This window comes from Mirounga leonina, unplaced genomic scaffold (assembly GCF_011800145.1).
Source record: "Mirounga leonina isolate KUSES-001 unplaced genomic scaffold, KU_Mleo_1.0 Mir_151, whole genome shotgun sequence".
Taxonomy (NCBI): domain Eukaryota; kingdom Metazoa; phylum Chordata; class Mammalia; order Carnivora; family Phocidae; genus Mirounga; species Mirounga leonina.
This window is the reverse complement of record NW_023270377.1, coordinates 20,095,057-20,118,318: the sequence shown is the minus strand read 5'-3', so window position 1 is coordinate 20,118,318 and position 23,262 is coordinate 20,095,057. Positions and strand designations below refer to the sequence as shown.

At 48.8% G+C, this 23,262-nt stretch overlaps 1 protein-coding gene across 1 annotated transcript in view; it reads left to right on the top strand.

Moving 5' to 3' along the window:
- The first annotated feature begins 22,924 nt into the window (after positions 1–22,924).
- IGFBP2 (insulin like growth factor binding protein 2) overlaps positions 22,925–23,262 on the top strand; it is a 24,920-nt gene continuing 24,582 nt past the window's right edge. The window contains exon 1 of the mRNA XM_035007179.1: positions 22,925–23,262. Within this exon, the coding sequence (XP_034863070.1) occupies positions 23,072–23,262 (191 nt within the window). The 5' untranslated portion in view covers positions 22,925–23,071.

Genomic DNA, 23,262 nt, shown 5'->3' with positions numbered 1-23,262 from the left:
GCCCCCTTTCAGGACCTGACAAAGGAAAGAAAAGGGTGGCTCTCGTTGCATTCACTACTTTTATTAATGAATGCATGAACAGAAACAGCTGGTCGTGCAGACATTTCTGCTGAGCTGGGGTGTTGCAAAAAGAGATGGAATCCTAGCATTTGGGTTTGGGACGAGACCTTTGGAGCTAACTAATAGCACTCCCGTACAATACAGGGGAGCTCTCCCTAAGTCACCCCAACCAGGAACCCAGAGCCAAGTGTCTCAGGAATCCTTAATGTTGGGGTGAGCCGTGGAGATTCACAGTTCAGCCTTTGTAATCCAGACAAGTGATTTTTTTTTTTTCTGCGCCCGGCTCAGTCCCTCACCTCCTCAGCGCATGAGTAAGTGGATAGTGAGGTGGATTAGCGCTACTCCAAATGTGCACCCCATGCTGCTCAGCGCTGTGAAGAGATAGAGGTAGAAACCCAGAGTAAGCGTAGAGCAGTTTGCCATGGCTGCGCTATCCAAACCTGTGATCGTTTTTCCAGTAATTCATTTTATTACTAGTATTTTACAGAAGTGTCAGTCTGTGATGAAGCTGGGACAACTGGTCTTTCGCCAGAGGTAACTTGAGAAGTCCTGTTATTGAGCACAAACTCTGGAGCAGAGTCTGGGTTGGAAAAGGACCACATGCTCTAAGGCATGTGACTTAACCTCTCCCTGTGTATCTCAACTTCTCCTCTGTAAAGTGGGCACAGGAATGGCTCTTACCTTGTGGGACTGTTGGGAGAATTCTGAGTTTGAGATAGGAGCGCCTGGGAGTGCCTGGCCCATGGGTGGCGTGGCACGTGTGGTAGCTATTCCTCGTTCTTGGATGCTTCTTGAGTTGAGTTGAGTAAACCACCACAATTGTCGGTCACCGACCCCCTTTCTGGAGATCTCTGAGGACCTATCTCTATTCCCACTCTTTGTTTGCTCTTATAGTAACACTGGTCTTAGAATTCTCTTCCTAGATATGGGAACATTTTCATCCCTATCTTAGATCACAGGATGACACATGACACCTGGGGTTTGGGGGTCAGATCTGAGCAGGGGGTCAGCAACCGGGGATGGTCCGGGAGATGGGGATCTTACACTTGACTTCCCATCAACATCAAACACAAGCTATTCCCACAGGGCCCCAAGCTGCTTCTACTCCATGCCTTTCCACATACCATACCAATGGTCTGGAAAGCTTTTCCCAACCCATCCGGCTCTTCTCTGTCTCTAGACTCAGTTCCTGAGTCTTACCATCTCCAAGAAGCCCTTTCTGTGCTGAGGCAGGTGCCCTGCCACATTGCCCTGGAGATCTTTAGCATTGCTCCCACCCCCTCATCCCACAAAGCCTGCCTGCTTCATTAGTGTGGCAGGACTTTTGAGGACAAGAATTGCACTGAGTCCCATTCATTTTTATTTGCCCAGAGCACATTTTCAGGGCCTAATCAGTGCATGTTGAACAAGTGAGTAAGTGAAGGAATGCCTCTTATGTCTTCAATTAGCAAGTGACTTCTGCAGCCCAGTCCTGCGCTTTTCCAAAGACAAGGTGAGGAGGTGAGCTGGAACAGAGCCCTCACGGGGTGCCGCTCCCAGCTTTGTGAGGCTGGAGGGTTTCTGCTCAGCAGTCTTCTAGAGATGGGCTTGGCTAGTGATTCACCTCGCCCATCTCTTCTCTGAGACTTCGCATTGTGGTGGCTTCTATTTTTCATCACAGGTGCAGTGACCGTATGACCTGGACTCCCTGAGTCCAAACATTCTGTCTTGTCCCTAACGATGTGGGATCGTCAAGCCCAACAGTCAAGAAAGAATTCTGGAGACGTTTAATGGTGTGAAAAGGTGGGGACAGGACAGGGACAGAACCCGTGGGCAGAAAGAGCTGCTCTGTGAGTGTGAGGAGTGACTGATTACATAGGGTTTTCCATCCTTTGGAGGCGAAGGTAATGTTAGGGCTCCAGGAAATTGAGTCTGTAGGTCCTGGAGGTTGGGCTATTGTTAAGATTGTGTTTTTCTTGTAAATCATGAAGACAGTGACACATTGTAGTGGAGTTTCGTGTCCTACATGAATGCGATCTTTATCAGTTGACCATTTGTCGTGGTACCCCCCCCCCCCACCTTTGTTCTTAAGGCTGTCACTGGTGACTGAGGAGGTTCTATGTACACATTCTACCTTGGGGTGGGGGTTGTCGTTTGCGGGGTGTCAGCTCCATGTTTTGCCCTCAGTGTGCCTTTTGCTCTCTCATCAATCCCCCCCCCACCGCCGAACAATCCTGACCCTTAAATCTTTAAGGTTGTTGAAGGCAGAAGGTTTCATCTTCTGTAGCTTCTTCCTACTGACTAGAGGTGTAGAGATGTCCCTACCTGTGGGTCAACATTGGTCAGCTGGGGAACAGCTATGGGAGTGATGGAAGGTGGAGGCAGCTGAGTCCAATGCAAAGAAGTATCTTCACGTGGTAGGGACCATCTTCATCGTCGTTTGAAGAGGAGCTTGAGATCTTCTAGAAGTTTACAAGAGTAAGAAGGCACGTTAGTTTGCTCACGGGTTTCCTGTGAAGGAGGTACAGGTTTTGTTCTAGATATATGAGTCCAGGAAGAAGGTCCCTCTAATTTTACTGCAGTGGGAGTACATAATATGTGATATGGACCTTTCCATTTTGGATTGAAGTCCCCACTGTGCTGGATTTCCAGTCTTTTAAATAAACCGTGTCTCTGGGGCTCGCGTTGGGTGGACTTTCAGTTATCTTTGAGTCAGCTTTTGGGAGCACGTGACCAGTCTATTTATTAACTGACTTATGAATTAAACCAGCCTCGAGTGAATCATTTAATAAAGGATTATAATCTTCATCCAGTAACAGGTCCTCGGTAAGAAATGGTTTTCCATATAATTTCCAAAGGGCTGAGTCCTAGAGGCTGTGTTGCAGTCTTCCTCACCCTGAGAAGTCCTACTGGTAAGAGAGTGACCCAGTTTTCCTGGGCCTCTAGAACTAAGTTTAGTAAGGTGTCATTTTAAAGTGTGATTGGCTTTCTCTACCTTTCCAGAGGATTGTGGGTGCCAGGCTGAATGTAGAAAATGTTTAATTTTTAAAGCTTGTGCTGTTTGTTGAGTGCAGTAAAAAAAGGACCACTGTCACTTTGAAGGGATCGTGGAAGGTCAAATCTAGGAATAACTTCTCACAACGAGACTTTGGTTATTTCCGTTGCTCTTTCAGTTTTATGTGGAAAGGCCTCGATCCATCTAGTGAAGGTATCAACAGATATTAGTAGGAACTTCTAGCCTTTGCGAGGAGGCATTTGTGTGAAATTGAGCTGCCAGTCCTCTCCTGGATATGTTCCATGCCTTTGGACTGGTTTCAAAAGTGGGGGTGGAAGTGTGGGGGGACTGTGCCTTCCAGATTTACTTGGGCACAAACAATACAGGATCGGCAGAACAGTTTTACTGTAGCTGTTAAATTTCCCTCCATCAAATATATTTTTATTTTTTTATTTTTTTTATTTATTTATTTTTGTTAGATTTTATTTATTTATTTGAGAGAGAGAGAATGAGAGACAGAGAGCATGAGAGGGAGGAAGGCCAGAGGGAGAAGCAGACTCCCTGCTGAGCAGGGAGCCCGATGCGGGACTCGATCCCGGGACTCCAGGATCATGACCTGAGCCTAAGGCCAGTCGCTTAACCAACTGAGCCACCCAGGTGCCCCAAATATATTTTTAATTAAATGTTTTAAAGCATTTCTGCTCAAATGAGTAGCCTGGTATAAACCCTGTATTACCTTCCATTGGTTATTTTAGGGTGTAAGGATTTTCCCTTCATCATTAACAAGCCAGTCCTGTGCATTTTTTGAGTATCCTCTTTCCTGGGCTATGTGAACTTCTTGGTCTGAATAAACTGGAGGAATGGACTTTACTGGAGTCAAGACTGGTATAAGACTCAATATTTGTTTATTTCGTGCTGCCTGCTTGGCTGCACGGTCTGCCAAATTGTTTCCCTTAGATTCTAAGGTCGTGTCCCTTTGATGTCCTCTCAGGTGAGTCCCAGCTACCTCCTGAGGTAGGTGTCCAGCCTCAAGAAGAGCAATAATTACAGGCCCATATTTGATTGGGGAGTTATTGCTTCATCATAATCTCCTTTCTTTCCAAATTGCCCCATGGGATGTAGCACTACGGGGTCAGTATAAATATTAATTTTTAGGCCTTTCGCCAATTGAAGAGCATGGGTAAGTGCTATTAATTCAGCCTTTTGGGCAGAAGTTTTTATTGGAAGGGCTTTTGCCTCAATGGTCTTAGTTAAACTAACTATAGCAAATCCGGCTTTTCTTTCTCCCATATCCACGAAGTTACTGCCCTCAGTAAACCAATTGTCGTATGCATTTTTTCCTTTCTTTCTTTTTAAAAAGATTTTAGTTATTTATTTGACAGAGAGAGAGAGCACAAGCAGGGGGAGCTGCAGGCAGAGGGAAAGGGAGAAGCAGACTCCCCGCTGAGCAGGGAGCCCGATGTGGGACTCAATCCCAGGACTCCAGGATCATGACCTGAGCCGAAGACAGACGCTCAACCGACTGAGCCACCCAGGAGGCCCTCATCTACATTTTCATCAGGGGTATCTTTGAAGTCTGCTCTGCTGGAATAAACAAGATCGATAATTTCTGAGCAGTCATGTTCTAGCCTGGACGTATGATGGTCAGGTCCAGGTGTAAGGGTAGCTGGGTTTGAAGTTTGAAAGGCTTGAAATATCATTTCAGGTTTGTCGAAAAGCATAGCCTGGTATTTAATAAGTGGGCCTCCCATCATCCACTGGTGGCCTTTGGTCTCTAGGACACTTTGGTCCTGATGTGGAGCTATCACTGCCAAAGATGGTCCCATAGTAAGTTTTAAAGCTTTTTTTGTTTTCTTCACCAGGAGGGCTGTGGCAGCCACCGCTCAAGACGAGCTGGCCACTTCTGGGCCACAGTATCAAGTGACTGAAAATAGTCCACTGGTCTTACTTCATTTCCTAATTTCTGGCTAAGAACTCCCAAAGCTGCTACATATAAAGTGAAAGGTTTTTCTTTTTCTTTTTTTTTTTTTTATTCATGAGAGACAGAGCGAGAGAGAAAGGCAGAGGGAGAAGCAGGCTCCCAAGGAGCAGGGAGCCCGATGTGGGGCTCGATCCCAGGACCCTGGGATCATGACCTGAGCCAAAGGCAGACGTTTAACCATCTGAGCCACCCAGGCGCCCGAAAGGTTTTTCTAAATTTGGTAAAGCCAAAGCCAAGGCTGACAAAAGTTTAGCTTTTAATGTTTGAAAGGCTGTCTGCTGGGCTTTAGTTCAGAGTAAAGGTTCTTCATCAGGGCCTTCAACTGAATCATACAATGGTTTGGTTAAGAGCCCAAATCCAGGAATCCACAGGTGGCAAACATGTGCCATACCTAGGAAAGTATGTAGCGGGGGGTCCAAGATCTAATATAGCCTTTTTCCTGTCGGGAGACAGGGTACGGGAACCTGGTGTTAACTCATTACAAATATTGCACTTTCTGTTTAGATATTTGCACCTACATGATACCCTCTGTCTGCCAAGAATTTACGTAAAGTTATAGAATTACTTTTAGACTTTTCTTCTGTGGGACTACAGATTAAAATGTCACCCATGTACTGAATTATAGTCCCTTGAGGCAAGGAGATATCACAGAGGTGTTTACGAAGTGCAGCCCTGAACAGGTGAGGACTGTCTCTAAATCCCTGCGGCAAGACTGTCCAGTACATTGAGCAGCCCATGGGCTTGAAGGTGAGGCCCATTCAAAAGCAAATAGTGGTTGTGTTTCTTCCAGTCCCAGCACTCCAGGATCATGACCTGAGCCGAAGGCAGTCGCTTAACCAACTGAGTCACCCAGATGCCCCAAGAAGGCATCTTTTAAATCAAGTACTGAAAACCAGTTGGCATCACCAGGGACCTGGGTGAGAATAGTATATGGATTTGTCACTATGGGATGATTAGACATCAGTGCCTCATTTATAGCTCTTAAATCTTGTTCCATCTGATAGTCTCCATTTGGTTTTGTTACTGGTAAAATTGGAGTGTTAAAGGAGATTGACAAGGTTTTTTAAATTTATTTTTATTTTTTTTGATTAACATATAGTGTATTATTTGCTTCAGGGGTACAGGTCTGTGATTCATCAGTCTTACACAACACCCAGGGCATACCCTCCCCAGTGTCCATCACCCAGCCACCCCATCTGCCAACCCCCCTCCCCTCAAGCAACCCTCACTTTGTTTCCCAAGATTAAGAGTCTCTTATGGTTTGTCTCCCTCTCTGGTTTCGTCTTGTTTCATTTTTCCCTCCCTTCCCCTATGATCCTCTGCCTTATTTCTTAAATTCTGCATTTCAATGGGATCATATGATGTCTTTCTCTGATTGACTTATTTCGCTTAGAATAATACCCTCTAGTTCCATCCATGTTTGACAAATGGCAAGATTTCAAATTTTTTGATGGCTGCGTAATATTTCATTGTATATATATATACCGCATCTTCTTTATCCATTCATCTGTCGATGGGCCTCTGGGCTCTTTCCATAATTTGGCTATTGTGGACATTGCCACTATAAACATTGGGGTACAGGTGCCTCTTCGGATCACTACATTTTTATTTTTGGGGTAAATACCCAGTAGTGCACTTGCTGGGTCATAGGGTAGCTCTATTTTCAACTTTTTGAGGAACCTCCATACTGTTTTCCAGAGTGGCTGCACCAGCTTGCATTCTGACCAACAGTGTAGGAGGGTTCCCCTTTCTCTGCATCCTCGCCAACGTCTGTCGTTTCCTGACTTGTTAATTTTAGCCATTCTGACTGGTGTGAGGTGGTATCTCATTGTGGTTTTGATTTGTATTTCCCTGATGCTGAGTGATGTTGAGCACTTTTTCATGTGTCTCTTGGCCATTTGGATGTCTTCTTTGTAGAAATGTCTGTTCATGTCTTCTGCCCATTTCTTGATTGGATTAATTGTTCTTGATTGACAAGGTTTCAAAATACCATGTTTGAGAAACTCACCAATAAGTGGTTGTAACCCGGCTTTTGCCTCAGGTTTTAAGGGATATTGGTTTTTGGGAGGTCTAGTGGCTGGGCCCTTCAAGGTCACTTTGACTGGCTGGGCTTTACGAGCCCGTCCTGGGACATCGCCATCCCACACCTGTGCGTTTACTTCCTTCCAGATATTAGAAGGGATATCGGGGTAAGGTGTTAGTTCTCCAGGTGTTAAAGAGAACAAGCCGTCCTCTTTTTTAGTAAGAACAAACCTCCTTCCCAGTTTGTACACTATGTCTCTCGTGCAAGTAATGGAGTGGGACAAGACAGAGGACCAGAAAAACATGAGTAACTCACTGACTTTTGTATTCACAGGTTAAAGGCATTGCCTGGAGGCATGTTTTAGGTTCACTGCTAGCTAACAGTATTATGGCTAGAAAGACAAGTTGGGCCAGAGTGCTGAATAAGAACAGAGTAAGTGGCTCCTGTATCAGTAAGAAAATTGACAGACTTACCTTCCAATCCAGGATGACACAGGACTCGGTCATCTTGGTGTCAGAGGGAGCAGACCAGCCTCAGACCCCCCCTCCCCCCGTCATGCCAGATCCTCCTGTTCCTGCTCTGGGGGAGGTCGGGGGGAGTGAGTTCCTGTCTTCCTTTCTCTGGAGAGAGGACAGCCTAACAATGTCCTTCTTTCTTCCAGACAGGACATGGCCCTGGGAGAGTTTTAACTCAATCATGTACTGGTTTCGACTGGCTCCTGGTGGAGGTCCATCGGCCAGAAGCAGCTAGACCAGAGGTGTGGAGGCGATCACAGTAGACCGATGAGGAGGCAACCTCACATGGGAGTCTTTAGACTGACCACTGTCCTGGTGACTTCGGTGGCTGTCCCGTGCCCAAAAGACAACTCTGCATAAGAATAAGAATAAAGAGAGGGCATCAAGTTTCTGGGTCTTGTACCATTGCAGCCAGGGTGCTAGCCCCCAGTCAAAAGGCAGGCTTTTGTTCCTCCTGTAGAGTAACCATGGGCTGGGTGATTGCAGCCTGAGCGATCCACACAAAAGTGTAAGACCAGTGAGGCCAATGACCGTGCTCCTTGAAGAGCCCCAGAAGTGAAAGTAAAAAGAGAAGTGAGGGTAACTCACCAAGTTTGCACCGATGCTCAGAGTCCAGATGAAGGAAGATGTAGAATCCCTGTACTGGGGCCACCAAAATACGAAAAGGGATCATGAGCCCAACGGTCAAGAAAGAATTCTGGAGACAGGTAATGGTGAAAAAAGGTGTTCTTTACAGCACGGGGGCAGAAAGAGCTGCTCTGTGAGTGTGAGGAGCGACTGATTACATAGGGTTTTCCATCCTCTGGAGGCGAAGGTGATGTTAGGGCTCCAGGAAGTTGAGTCTGTAGGTCCTGGAGGTTGGGCTATTGTTAAGATTGTGTTTTTCTTGTAAATCATGAAGACAGTGACACACTGTAGTGGAGTTTCGTGTCCTATGTGAGTGTGATCTTTATCAGTTGACCATTTGTCATCGTCCCTCCCCCCCACCCCTCCACCACCTTTGTTCTTAGACTGTCACTGGTGCCTGAGGAGGTTCTATGTACACATTCCACCTTGGGGGGGAGGTGTTGTGGTTTGCGGGGTGTCACCTCCGTGTTTTGCCCTCAGTGTGCCTTTTGCTCTCTCATCACTATCATGTGCACCACATGCACATGCATGTGCTGTGAGACCACAGGTCCTGATTTGAGGTCTAGCTGCCTTGGGCACTCTGCCCGTGGCTCATCCCTTTGACTTCAGGAAAGGGAAGTTTGCACAGACTGGATGAGAAGATCAGTAGAAGTCTGGGGTGCCAGGGTGTGAAAGAGTCATGCCCTGGGCCAGGTTGGGGATCATGGCGGTGAATGCGATGGTCAGTCCTGGAGTGCAAGGGGCTGGCCGTCCAGTGTGGGAGACGGACATTCAGTAGATACGCACACTGCGGAATGTGAAGCTCTACGGGAAGTGCGGCAGAGAGGTCCCCGTGCTGGGCAGTGGGGGGGTGCGGTCGTAAGGCGGTGCCTGGGGACAGTGTGCCCTATTGTCTCAAAGGAGAGAAAGAGCAATCATCAAGGAAATGGCTAAGACAGGATAACAAGGGCCTGGCTGTCTACAGTACACAATGATGAGTTTATCAAACACAGATCTGCTGGAAGTGCCTCGACCAAGGTCAGCAAAATCCCATTTGGCACCTGCTTTCAGCAGGCCATATGACCTTGGGACCAAACAAATCACTTTAATCTCTCAGAGCCTCACATTCCTTATCTGAAAAGTGGGGATACTGAGAGCTGCTGCCCCATATGGTGGTCGTGAGAATTAAATAAGGTAATTAAGTGAGATTAATTTTGGAAGCCACTTTGCTGAGAGATGGGTACGTGGCAGACCACCCAGCCATGCCAAGGCTCTGCTGCCCTTTTGCCCTCCTTCTTCTGCCCCATCCTCCTCCTCCCGGGTTGTTGGTGTTGGGGTTAGCTAGCCAGCCTCGCTGGTGTCTCTCTAGAAAACCATGAACCAGGGTTAAATAATTCCATGCCTGCTTCCAGTCCCTTAGAATATATAGAGCCGCCCGCATGAGAAGCAGCCCCGCTGCAGCTTTGACTGCCCGTCCCCATGACTTGTGGTTTGGGCTTCCTTTGAAACTATGTTTGTCTTCTCTGTCCTTAGTGGCTTCCTATGAGCAGGTGTCTCACTCTCAGGTGTCCCTCTGGCCTCCCACTGCATCCTGTGTGTAGCTGCCCTGGCAGACAGCTGCCCACCCAGCCTTTGGGGGTGCTCTCCCTTCCAGGCCACTTCCAAGGGACATTTGCATACCCCTCAGACCCTATATTTTAAGCCCTCCGGACCTGGTGGAAAACCCCTCTAAGCATTTGTATGTGAAGTGGAAGCAGAAGATCTTCTTCTGATAGAAAAGACCCCTCCAGGACCTGACAGTCTGGTGGGGAAGGCCAGGGTCGGCCTGGGATGTGTGCTAAAGGAAAGGCCTGTTGGGACAGGAGTCCAGGCCGCCAGCCTTGGGGAGGCCCCGTCAAACTCCTCCCTAGCACGGGCAGAGCAGGCTGAGTACACACCTTCAGGAGCAGGAGCAGACTGACTCGAGCCCCTCTTCCACGGCCTCACCCAGGCAGTCCAGGTGAGTGACAGGACCCACTGCTGTTGAAATGCACCCTCTCACCGCACACGGTGGCCCCGAGGGGACTGGAACCCAATGGGACGGGGGCTGAGTTGTAAACAAAGCCACTGGCTGCATGACACTGTGCTTATCTCCACAAATATTGACTCTGGAGGATCAAACAAGTGGCCAAAAAAACAATAATATTTTCCCCCAACCAGGACCTTGTGGGGCAGACAGACAGTGGCAGGTGGCACGCTGCAAGGTGACGATCTCCCTCTGGCTTGGTAGGTCTCTTTGGAATCACAGAGGCCGGGGAATGAGAGATAGGGCTCAGTCCCAACAGGTGGTCCTGAAGAATGCCAGGCACCCCCTATTCTGGATCAGCGTTTGTTTGTTTGTTTGTTTGTTTGTTTTTTCAAGGGCGGAGGATTGCTGCAAGAAGCGAGAGCCCCTCAGTCAAGACCAGCTGGGGTTTGGCAGACATTGAGTTGAGTCTGCTCTTGGGACTAAACCTCCTGCCAGGGGCCTTCATGAGTGACTCTACTCGATCTTCACTGAAGCCCCGTGAGCTAGGTGTTCTTACCCCATTCTGCAGACGAGGAAACCGAGGCTCCAAGCAGTTTGGTGACCTGCAAAGAATTACCCTGTGGATTACCTGGCAGAGCTGGCCTGGGGAACCCCCAAATAACAGCCTCTAAAGTGGGTTGTGCTCGTTCTGGTTGTTTTAGGCTATGAAGTCTGTGGTGTTACAACTCAAATGCCCCTTTACACACCGAAGGTCCAGAGACCAGGATTCTGGACAAAGAGCAGGAACTGAGGTCATTGACTTGGCTGAGCCTCCGGGTTGTTTACTATTTTGTAAAGATGTGGATGGAAATAATTATTGATTCTCCATTCTGGCTCACGGGCAGGAGGCACAATTTGTAAAGTATTGGCAAGGTGCCCAAATGCAGTGTGTGTGTGTGTGTGTGTGTGTGTGTGTGTGTGTGTAACGGGAGTAGGGGATTCATTGTGACTCTAAACCATCCCTTCTTCCCAAACCCGCAGACAATGTTACCTCAAAGTCCTGGCCACTGATTATCATTACAATGTAGCAGAGTCCTTAGGACTCTTTTCTCTAGAAGAAGAGGGCTGGGTCTCAGGAGGCCTCTAGCTGGGGGTGGGCGTGGGCATGAAAAATAAAATCCTTTATGAGGATAACAATGATGATGAAAAAGAGGCCGAGAATGCAGAAAGAGAGAAAGAGACCCAACCCGAGCTAAGCTACAGTGTGACAGAGCAAGGGAAACACAGGAGATAGAAATAGTTGCACTGTGACAAGTTGCAGAGGGGAGAGAGAAACACTTCACAGACAGTGAGGAAGGTAAGGTGCTCACCAGAGGGTGAGAGGAGAGGTAAGAGGAGAGGACTGGGGGCCTCTGGAGCGGACTCAGAGCACCAGCGGGCTGGGCACTGGGAGACACCACAGAGACTACGTGTTGCCGCCTCGGAGGGCCCTAATGTCCTGCCAACCACCAGCAGCCCCAGAAAAGCAGTTTCCAACGGGCACCTGCTGTCCACGGCTGAAACCCAGGGGAACGTGGAGTTGAGATGACGGGAGAAGAAAAAAGGATTCCAGAAACACCCTCACAACCAAGGAGCCTGAACTCTGTTTCTAACACCACCTCCAGGAAGCCTTCCCAGCCCACTGTTTAGGCTGCAGAGCTCCCTCTGATATATCCAGAGGCTCGTTGTTCCCTTGCTTTGCATTCATAGCTCAATAGAATTATAATCAGGGTTATAATTCCTTATAGGTTCTTTTATTTGTGTTTTTCATGTGGGTGTGTATTGTTTCCTTTAATAGCCTGTACATTTCTCTACTATTTCTGTTAGATCTCTTTGCAGTATCTGGTGCAGGGCTTCTGTTCTTTTGAGTATATGCAACACTGTCTATTCCTTCCTCTTTTAGCAATTAATACTTTTTAAAAAAAAATTCCCATGTCTATTAAATTTTATGCCATTCTCCTGGCCATGTCTTCTATTAAAAATTCCCTTCTTACTTGATAGCTCTTGATCCTGTCCATTGCCCTTCATAGGATATTTATTATCTCAGGAGGATGGAGCAGACATTTTTATTCTCATTTTGTAGATGAGGGGACTGATCCTCAGAGACTTGCCTAAAATACTTAACCTGGCCAAAAGATTAAAATACCTCTTACATTTTGTACCAATATATGGTACACAGCTGATTTTAGGTGATATTCCAAGAAATATCTTTTATTGTTTTCATGTATAGAGGAAAAATAGCATGTTAAACCTGTGTTTTTAGGCATATTATTGTTTGCAATATATTTTTTTAAGATTTTATTTATTTATTTGACAGAGAGAGAGCACACAAGCAGGGGGAATAGCAGAGGGAGAGGGAGAAGCAGGCTTCCCGCCGAGCAGGGAGCCCTATGCGGGGCTCGATCCCAGGACCCTGGGATCATGACCTGAGCCGAAGGCAGACGCTTAATGACTGAGCCATCCAGGTGCCCTTACTGTTTGTAATATTTTACGTAAATAAAATGAGTTGACTTAAAGATAATATTAAGTAAATAATAATCGAGGTGGTTCAAAGATATGGCAAAATTGGAAGCAGTTTCCCGAATGACTAATATTTAGGAAATGCTGCTTGGCATTAGCTCTGTACACAATGGCACTCAGTCCATGGGGTTTTATTGCCGGCCCATGGCCAGGATGAAGAGGCAGGAGTGCCTGGTGGAGTGACCAGTGCTTGGGGGAGTGAAATCACATTCATCCAAGCACCTTGAGTGAGGAGGAGCTTTGTTTCTTCAGGCTGCAGTTCTTCCATTTATGGAGTCATCCCTGAGGCTGCCCATAGGGAGAATGGGGTAATCTCCATCTACTGCAGACAAAGCCAGGCAGAAGGGGGCGAGGGCTGGGGAGAGGGGTGCACAGGACTCAGAGACCAGTCCCTCCCCTCACTGAACTTTCTGTGTCTTGGGAAATGGAGGAGATTGATGGAAGACACCAAAGAAACACAAAGTAGTACTAACTCAGATCTCAGGACAGCCTAGACGGGGCTCCAGTCCTAAGTGGTGGTGTTAGCAGCAAAGCATAGGGACGGCTGAGGTCTGCCTCACCTTCAGGAAGGTGTTCTACCAGGAGTGAAGCAAGCAACCCATTCAAGAGGGCCTTCCTCCCTCAGGGAGCTTCTCTCCTCCTCACACTGGCCTTAAAGATCCTTGGAATTGGGTGGGGGTGGTCTTCTTCTTCCCCTAGTGAATGATTCTTTGCCACCTCCACTCACCCCCCTCCACCCCCAATGGCTTAGTTTCCAAACTGGATGATTTCATCATTCCCTCCCACACTCACATCTCCCTCACTTCCCCCTCAATCCCCGGTGGAGCCGTCACACTGGCTCCTGATTGGAGGAGAGAGGCTGCAGTTTAATTACAGAGCGAAGGAGAACCAAGGCCTGCCCGTAAAATTGCAGTGTGTAGTCTCTACAGCATTCTCCCGGACGGGAAAGAGGTGGGGAGGCAGAGGGGTGCTGTTCAAACCCATTTCTCACTACCCCTCGGCAGCAATTTTGTAAAGAGACCAAACGTGCCCACAGCAACTTCTTGCTTTCCCTGACTCTTTGCTGAGGCAAGAGATTTCCTGGCAAGGGGAGTTAGGGCCACGAAGTGTGTGTGATGTTGAGGGAAGGGAGCAGGGAGTGAGAGAGGACGGGGAGGGGGAGGTCTGTGCGCTCAGCTGGACACACAGACTCTGCAACTTGCGTTGCAACACGCCTTTGCAGAGGACTTGGGTTTCATCTGTAGGAGGGGTTCAGCTTTTTTTGTTGTTCTGACTATGGGGGAGGCTGGTGCCCTTGGGGGGGTAGAAGGCAAGCTGAGCCTATGCGCTTGTGATTTTATACCGCCTGGGCTCAGAGAAGCTGGCTGGGTCCCCTCCAGCCTTTATTTATTTAGCTTTGCTTGCTTCTCAGTGGCCTCAAGGGGGTGAGGGTGGGGGTAATGGGGAGATGAGATAATTGTGGGGGCCTGAACAAGGTTGCTGGGACGGTTTTGTGTGGCTGAGATCCACCGAGCAAGCAAAAGAAAGAGAGAGAGAGAGACCCCTAAGAAGAAAGGGGGTGAAGAAAGGGAGTGGGGGGAGAAAAACCAAGCGCAACAATACCGAGAGTCATTGTGAAGATTCAGAACTAAGAGTGGAGGGGCTGGAGGCGGCGAGTGTGGGCCATCTTGCTCCCAGCTGAGGGCCAGGAGTGGGGGCAGCAGGGATTTACCGAGAGGGGAGGGGGCGCCTGCAGACAGATTTAAGATTAAGAAGTCTGCTGTGTTTTAGAAGCTCCCCCATTGGAATAAGATGGGTTGTTGTTTGCCAGAGCCTGAAAGGTTTATTTAACCATTCCAGATAGAGTATCGCCAAACAGATGTAGTCTTGTTCCTCGAAAGAAGAGCTGCGGCTGGAGGGGAGGGGGAGGAGGGCATCTAATGGAGGCAGCAGCCCCGCTCACATTTTCCATAGATGCTCACCCTGCCTGAGACCTTTTTCAGGGAAGCCAGTTGCCAGTTCTCCCCCATTCTGCGCCAGGACCCCTGACTTGCCTCCTTGTGCCTCCTGTCCTGCCTTCCTTCTCCAAGAAGCATCAGGGAGTGCTGGGTCCTCTCTGAGTCTGTCCTCTGATGACCAGGAGGGTCTGCTGGGGCCTGGCTGAATGCCAGGTCCAGACTCTCAGCTGGTGACACTGGGGACCCTGGGCACCTCACTGTGGGATTCTGGGTTGGAATGGGGATGGAGAGGGAAGCCAGGGGAGCTGGGACCCTCAGATAAAATCAAGAATGTGATGGTTATGGAGTTGGCCTTTCCGACAGGCATCTTGTGGCTCCCTCAAGGTCACATGTTGGGAGGTTACCATGGGCGGTCAATTGCATTCAGGTTGGGAGTAAGACTCCAGGGTCTGTATTATCTCCTAGGTCTGATGGTCTTTGAAAGCCTGCTCTCTATAATTAAGGAGGCCCCAGTGCAGGGGTCAGCATCCTGCAGACCTCGGGCCAATTCTGGCCTCCACTTGCTCTCATAAATAAAATGTTACTGGAACACAGCCATGCTTCTCTGTTTGAATATCACCCTTGGTTGCCATGGGCCTGTAATGGTAGAGTTGAGTAGTTGTGACAGAGACCATATGAAGCCCGCAAGGCCGAAAATATTCACTGAAGGGTCTTTTGCTTTTGCCGACCCCTGATCTAGAGAATTCAGGCTGAGGGATGCTTTGCTCAACACCCCTCCCTTCAGATGCAATTGGTCTCACGGTTTTGAACCCATCTGGAATGGCCACAACATTTTGACCTCAACCACCTTACAAAAGAAGAGGGGGAGGAAATCTGATTTGTTTAATGGTAGACCCCCACCTGAAGCCTGGAGTTCTGTGGTGCTCTTTGTGAAACTGAGCTTCAGGAGCTTCAGGGAATGAGTGCGTGCTGCGCTGGAGGTAAAAGCTTCGATTAGTTTTATTCCTATGGGCATGCCTCTGAAGAGCCGCAGGGCCCCTCGTTCTCCAGGGAATGAGCGGCAGCTTGAGATGCGGAGGGTGCTGGAGTGACAGCCTACCTAACATGCAGATGTTCTCGTCAATAAAGAGGGGTGGGGGCTGTGCTCGCGATGCTCCCCAGAGATGGTCTGAACAGCCTCTTCTGTCCCGCCTGCCCATTCTCCAGCCCCTTGAAGATGAGCTGGCCTGGGGGCTCTCTGACCAGCAGAATGAGGGGGATATGATGTGGCGGGACTTCTGGATGCCAAGAAGCCTTGCAACTTCTACCTGGTTTCTTGGGACACTCCCTCTTGAAACCCAGCCTCCTCATGCTCAGGAGCCCAAAGCACACGGAGAAGACAGAGGGGGGAGCCGTGGTTGGCCACCCAGTTCAGCTGCCAGCCAAGAGCCAGCGTCACATGCGGGCCAGGTGAGTGAGCTACACTCTCGGGCGTCCAGCCCGGTCAGGCCTCCAGATGACCCAAGTCCCAGACACTGCCTCAGAGCCACGTGAAAGGGCCTGTGTGCAAATTACCCAGCCGAGCCCCGTTAATCCACAGTACTGAGAGAGATGATACAGACGGTAGTTTTAAAACTTAAGTTTGGGGACGGCTTGTTACACAGGGAGAGGTAACGAGGAAATGGCAGTGTGGACGACGAGGGGCATAGGGAAAACTGTGGCCACACACCTTGATGTTAGCAAATCTGGAGTCAGAGGATTGGTCCCACAGGGTAGTGGAAAGGTAAGGGTTTGACATCTGGCTCTATTACACGCTAGAGATCTTCTTTGACTTACAATGGGGTTATGTCCTGATAAACCCATTGTAAGCTGAAGACACCGTGAGTTGAAAATGCATGTAATACACCTAACCTATTGACCATTCCAGCTTAGCCCAGCCCACCTTCGATGTGCTCAGAACACTATGTTAGCCTAGTTGTGCAAAAGCATCTCACACAAAGCCTATCCTGTAGTAAAATGTTGGAATATCTCCCGTCATTCATATTGAGTACTGTACTGAAAGTGACAACCATAATGGTTGTATAGATTCGGAATGGTTGTGAAGTGTATTGGTTGTTTACCCTCATGATCGTGGGCTGACTCTGGGCCCTGGCTCTCTGCCGCTGGTCAGCATCAGGAGAGAGGACCATGCCACTTATCCCGAGCCCAGGGAAAGATCCAAACTCAAAATTCGAAGTACGGTTTCTACCGAAGGCATATCGCTTTGGCACCATTGCCAATTCGAAAAATTTTAAGTTGAACCATCGTGAGTCAGGGACCGTGTGCCACTGGGTGACCTTGGACAGGTCACTTAACCTCTCTGGGCCTCATCTGACACTTAAGAGAATTAAATGAAATAACACCTGTGAGCGTGCTCTGAGTTTTGTTCCTCTCTTCCTCTGGTCACTGACCTTTGTTGCCTGTGGCTATGGCCATGCAGGCCAGCTGGATCTCCTACTTACAGTAGGGAGAAGGTTCTGGATTCCCTGGCCAGTTCCATGCCTTCTTTCAGGCTTCTGAGTGGCCACTGAGCTCTGATGTCTACTTCTATTTCTTTCTTGTTACTCTTTTTTTTGGGGGGGGGGTTCTTTCCTGTTACTCTTCACTGCATTTTCTGGAGGCTGTGTTCATCCAGTTATCCCCTTCCTGCCTCACTGAGGGCCGGGGATCTACTCCCTTCCCCCCAAGCTTGGGGTGAATTCCTCCTCCTGCAAACATCTTCCCAGCTTTATTTATTTTTTTAAGATTTATTTATTTGAGAGAGAGAGAGAGATTGAGAGCATGCACATGCATGGGGGGAGGGGCAGAGGGAGAGAGAGAATCTTAAGCAGACTCCATGCTGAGCGTGGAGCCTGACCTGGGACTCGATCTCATGACCTGAGCCGAGACCAAGAGTTCATGCTTACTAACAGGGCCTCCCAGGTGCCCCCATCTTCCCAGCTATATTAGAGGAAGCGCTTTCCTGGGCTCACAGTGAGGAACTGTCGACCTCATGCTCCATTCCTGAACGGTGCCAAAGGACATGGGCCCCTCCTCATGAGCAGAAGATAATAACAGCTCGACTACCTACTGCTGAGGGCTGTATGCCGGGCGGAGGGTTTCATTTACTCTTTGTAGCACCCCTCTGAAATAGGCGCTATTATTATCCTCCCCTTATTACAGATGGGAAAACTGAGGCTCAGAGAGGTGAAGTAACTTGCCCCAAACGACACAGCCAGTGAGGGAAGAGGTTGGACATGCATCCACTCTGGCGCCAAGCCCTTTCTCTTAACTCCTCCGCCAGCCTCCGGTGCTCACATTCCCATTCTGATTTTCTTTAGTGTCCTCTCCATTTGGTTACTTTAAAGTCACCCAGCCCAAGTCCGTACCTTCTAGAGGGCAGGTCTATCCAGCAGCCTAAGCCAGCCTCTGGGCAGAGGCGTGTGGTGAAGTTGCTCCGAGGACAAAGATGATGATGGTGATGGGGTCCAGCTGTTGGCCAGACGCATGAGGCCGGTTCAGGAAATCACCATGAAGCATGCAGCCCTGGCCTCTGACTTACCTCTGAGCACATTCTTCATTTTTTATCTTTTCCACAGCGATGCTCCTCAAATTTTCATGATGGAGTTTCCAACCAAGGCATGGGATCAGAAAAGCCAGATGTCCTCACGCTTGTTCATTTTGCTTCAGGACTCACCAAGGAAGAGGTACGCTGGTCTGTGGCGATTCCCAGGGGTGTGGACAGAGAGGAGAGGACGCTTCCTCTGCTCAAGCAATACTCTTACCCCCCCCCTTTTTTTTCCTGCTTTTCTTCCTCCTGAGACAAATAAAACTAAAACAAGACTTCCATAACAAAAATGTCTGCACCTGGTGTGGCCAAGATGATTTCAGGTGTTACTCATGGTGTTTAATCATGACACATGGGCAGGACATTATATAACATTGTATGATACGATTCTCTTTTAAAATTCATCCCATTATATCATTTAAAAGGTGCTCAGTTTCCTCAGTCAACCAGGAACTGCAAAATACAACCACAATGCAATGCAACTATATATCCACCAGATCGGGTATGTTGAGAAAAGATGGGATATGTCAAGTGTTGGCCAGGATAGGGAGCAATATGCTGCTGATAGCAGTAGAGATGCATACGCTGACTTTGCAAAACTTTCTGCCTGTCCTTTATCTACTGAAGCTGAACACATGTATACCCCATGACCCAGAAATTCCATATCTAGTAGAGCTGCAACAGAAATGTGTGCACATGCTCAACAAACAGCATGTTCTGGAAGGTTCACAGCAGCTGTGTTCAGAAGAGTCAAACACTGGAAACTATCCAAATGCCCATCAACAGTAACACGGATAAATAAACTGCGGTATAGTCATAGCACGGAACACTACCCCACAAAGAGAAGGAACCAATAACTAACTACATACAAGAATATGGACGAATTTCACCAGCGTGATGTGGAGCAAAATCAGCCAGAGACAAAAAGACTGTCTGTTGTATGTTTTCGTTTATGTGAGATGCAAAAAAAGGCAAAACTCATCCATGTTAGTAGAAGTCAGGATAATGGGGTGCTGGAAGTAATACCTGGAAGGAGGTGTGAAGGGGGCTTCTCGATGCTATTTATGTTTTCTTTCTTTTTTTCTTTTCTTTCTTTCTTTCTTTCTTTCTTTCTTTCTTTCTTTTTCTTTCTTCTTTCTAGATTTTATTTATTTATTTGACAGAGAGAGACACAGCAAGGGAGGGAACACAAGCAGGGGGAGTGGGAGAGGGAGAAGCAGGCTTCCTGCAGAGCAGGGGGCCCGATGCGGGGCTCCATCCCAGGACCCTGGGACCATGACCTGAGCCGAAGGCAGACACTTAACCGACTGAGCCACCCAGGCGCCTCTATGTTCTCTTTCTTCTCTTGGGTACTTGTTATATGGAATTTGTGAGCATTTATCCAATTTGTGGTATGAGCACTGTTTTGCATGAATAGTACATTTCAATACAATGTTTAAAAAAATATACTTCTACATCTGATGACTTAATGGAGATAAATTTCACCTCGGGTCTGGCTTGCCTTTAAAACTTCTCTTTAGACTGGCTCATCTTTTGTTAACCAGAGAAATATGCCAGGCTCAGAGGCTTCAGTGGGCAACAGTATCCAGCTTGAATGCAATGGCATTGTTTTGTTTTTATTGTGTTTATTTTTACAGTTGCCATCTATATATGGCCATCAATCCTGGTTTTCCATTTATGGTAGTGATATAACGTTTATTTTAAAAATAGCTTTTAGCTGCCAAGAAAAAAAAAGAGATCTGACTTCACATTAAAAAAATATTACATAAATAATAGTACAGGTGGTACTTGGTTAAGGTAAACCTTGAGAAGGTGGAGTTTGTGAAACACTTTTGAAATGGAAAAAGGCAGGGATTAGGGGGAGGGGAGAAAACCAGTTTCAGCCTGTCCCCATCTCTCAACAAGTCCCCACTGCCTGGTCTAGGCTCTCAGGCCTAAGCACATACCCTTGACAGAGGACTCATGAGCAATTCAAAGTAAGGTATGCTCCAGAAACAGTGGGCACAGCAGGGACGAGGAGGACAGAGAGCCTGGGTTCACTCAACAAATACTTATCGAGCCTCTGAGTGCCAGGCGCTGTTCTAAGCCCTGTGCCTGCAGTTAGAGAACAAAACGGTGGGTCAAGTCCCTCCAGCTCTCCAGGCTTCTGATGGCAGATAGCCATCTGGTAGCAGTAGCCAGCCTTTCTGGAGTAGAACTCTGAACCTCACAGGGGTTAGCACTTAAAAAGATGGGGTTCGTGGTGGTGGCCGTGTGCACAAGGGGAGGGGAGATAAAGCCGACTCTTCCCCAGGGAACTAGGAGGAAAGAATTGGGGTCTGGCCATCAGACTCATTCAAGAGAAATCTTGAATATTTTGCATTTGTCAAGTTAGCCTCACTTTGTTCATCTCCAGAGTTCTTGGCTAAGAAAGAGATCAAGAACTTGAAACAGAGCTGGAAAGAGAATGAGTCTCAAATGGCCCGTGAGTAGCAGAATGAATGAGTGAATGAAGGTCTCTCCTATCCCCTCTGCTGGACATCACCATGGAGAGTGAGAAGTTCTGCCCGAAGTAGTTTTAGTACTTTTCATCCATTTACTCATTTACTCATTCAACATAACTGTGGAGTGCTTACTAAGTGCCAGGCACTTATTTTAGACCTGTGCCCTGTCCACATGCTAACAGCTAGCCACCTGTAGGTATTGTTTGAATTTTTGGCTAGCTCAAATTGAAATGTGCTCTAAGCATAAAATACACCCCAGAGCTCGAGGATTTCATATGAAAAAAGGAATGCTAAATCTTTCATTAATAATTTTTAATATTGATTACATATTAAAATGGTATCTTAAATATATTGAGTTAAATAAAGTATTACAATGGGTTTCACCTATCTCTTTTTACTTTATTTTAATGCGGCTACTAGAAATTTGAAAATTGCCCATGTGGCTCACATTTGTGCTTTGCATTAGATTTCCGCTGGAACGCCTCACACCAGGCACTGTCCCTATGCTGAAGGCACTCAGACCCTAGTGGATGAGGACAACAGGAACAAACGTTACCAGGCAGGCACAAGGAGCCAGGGCACACCCAGGGGGAGAGACGACTGTCTCTTTTTACTTCTGTCAGATCTGCACTAGACACAACTCTACAGACTTCCAGAAGTTCAGCTCCGTCTATTTCACTCCTCTGCTCAAACATGGACGCTGCATCCCCTGCCCACTGAATGAAGCCACACCTCCTCACAAGTCAACGGGCTTTCCTGCCAGTGCCCCCCACCCCCAAGCACTCTGCTGGCCGAAGTGGACTTCCTTTCTCCAACCTTCCTTTCCCACTTCCCTGTCCTTGCTTTGGCTGGTCCCTCTGTTCCCAGTGTCCTTGCTATCCCTGCGTTTCCCCGGGTAGATTTCTAAGTTTAGATTTCAATTCTGATTCACCCATGACCCCCCAACCCTCATCCCCTCTCTCTCCATCTAAATATTTCTCCTCCTCCAAGCCTCTGACAAACTAGTTGTTTGTTCATCTTACCGAAATCTTCACCCCAAACACTGTTAATTCCTTAAGCCAGAACTTGCCTTCCTTGGGGCATCTCACTCACCTCCAGGACCAGGTGGCCATTTGGCAAGCAGCTGTCGAGTTCAGTCAAATAGCTCTGAGTCCTAAAGTTAGAGCTGGTATGGAGGGCTCTGGCCGGGGAGAAGGTGGGCAGAGGTATTGGGAAATTAAATCTAGGCTGGAGTCAGTTGAACGGTGCATCCCTGATCAAGAGAATCTCCCTGCAAGGGTCTTTGTTAGGGTCACAACCTAGGGACATGGGTGATAATTAAGGCCTGGTCCAGCCTGGAATCCTGGGGGTTGGGGGCAGCAAGGAGAGATGACTCAGTTTAAATCAAACAGAACAACGAAGGGAGGCTGTCCTTGTCCATCTGCATTATCAGAGACAGCTATAAATGCCCTTCCCCCGGGCCTCCTCTCACACCTGTAAGTCTGATCTGACCTCTCCAAGACCCCTGAAGCAGGGTGTTTGGGGATCTCTCCTACAGCAAATGCCTCTAGATCAGGGAGAGGGGGACAACTAAGGGATTACTTTGGGGCAGGTCAGGCAGAGAGGAAGGGAGCCGGTTTCTCAGTGCTCAGAAATTGCATTTCTAGTTATTATATGTTACCAGATGTTGGCAGGGTTGGGAAACTGCTGTGGTCACTAAGAGGGGCTGTTCAGGCTAGGCTGGTCTAGTGGATGGGAACCTGCTTCTTCTTCGGACGAACTCACTGAACACCAGAGTCATTGCCCCAAGCAACACGTCGGCACTGAGTGGAACCCTGAGGATGGAGGGAGACGGTGGGAGTGGACGGAAATCTACTTGAAGGTCAAGACTACGTCTTATGTCCTTTGCGTTGACCCAGCAGTTAGCCCAGTGCCGGCCACATGGGAAGCACGCAAACTAAGTCCTTCCGAACTGAACTGAAAACAGGAGACAAAAGCACCCACTTTTCTCCACTCCCGCGCCGACCCTATCCAAACCCCCAAGTTACTCGCATTCCCCGGGAGTCAGGGAGCCCGGAGCAGAAGGGTGTGGAGGGAAGGAGGGCGGGGTGGTGGTGGTGGCGGCGGTGCAGGGGACCCACAGAGCCGGGGAAGCGCATGGGGGCGGGGGGTGGGCGAGCGGGCGTGCGCGCACTCACGGGCCGGCGCGCGGGAGCGTCGGGGGAAGGGGGTGGTCTCCAAAAGGGGGGGGGGAGAAGGCAGGGGGCGGGGAGAAGCAGGGCCCTTTAGGACCCGGCTGCGGCTGCGGGGGAGGAGGAAGAAGCGGAGGAGGCGGCTCCCGCGCTCGCAGGGCCGTGCCACCTGCCCGCTCGCTCGCCGCCGTCGCGCTCACCACCGCCAACATGCTGCCGAGACTGGGCGGCCCCGCGCTGCCGCTGCTCCTGCCGCCCTCGCTGCTGCTGCTGCCGCTGCTGCTGGGCGCCGGCGGCGGCCGCGGCGTGCGCGCCGAGGTGCTGTTCCGCTGCCCGCCCTGCACGCCCGAGCGCCTGGCCGCCTGCGGGCCCCCGCCCGCCGCGCCGCCCGCCGCCGCCGC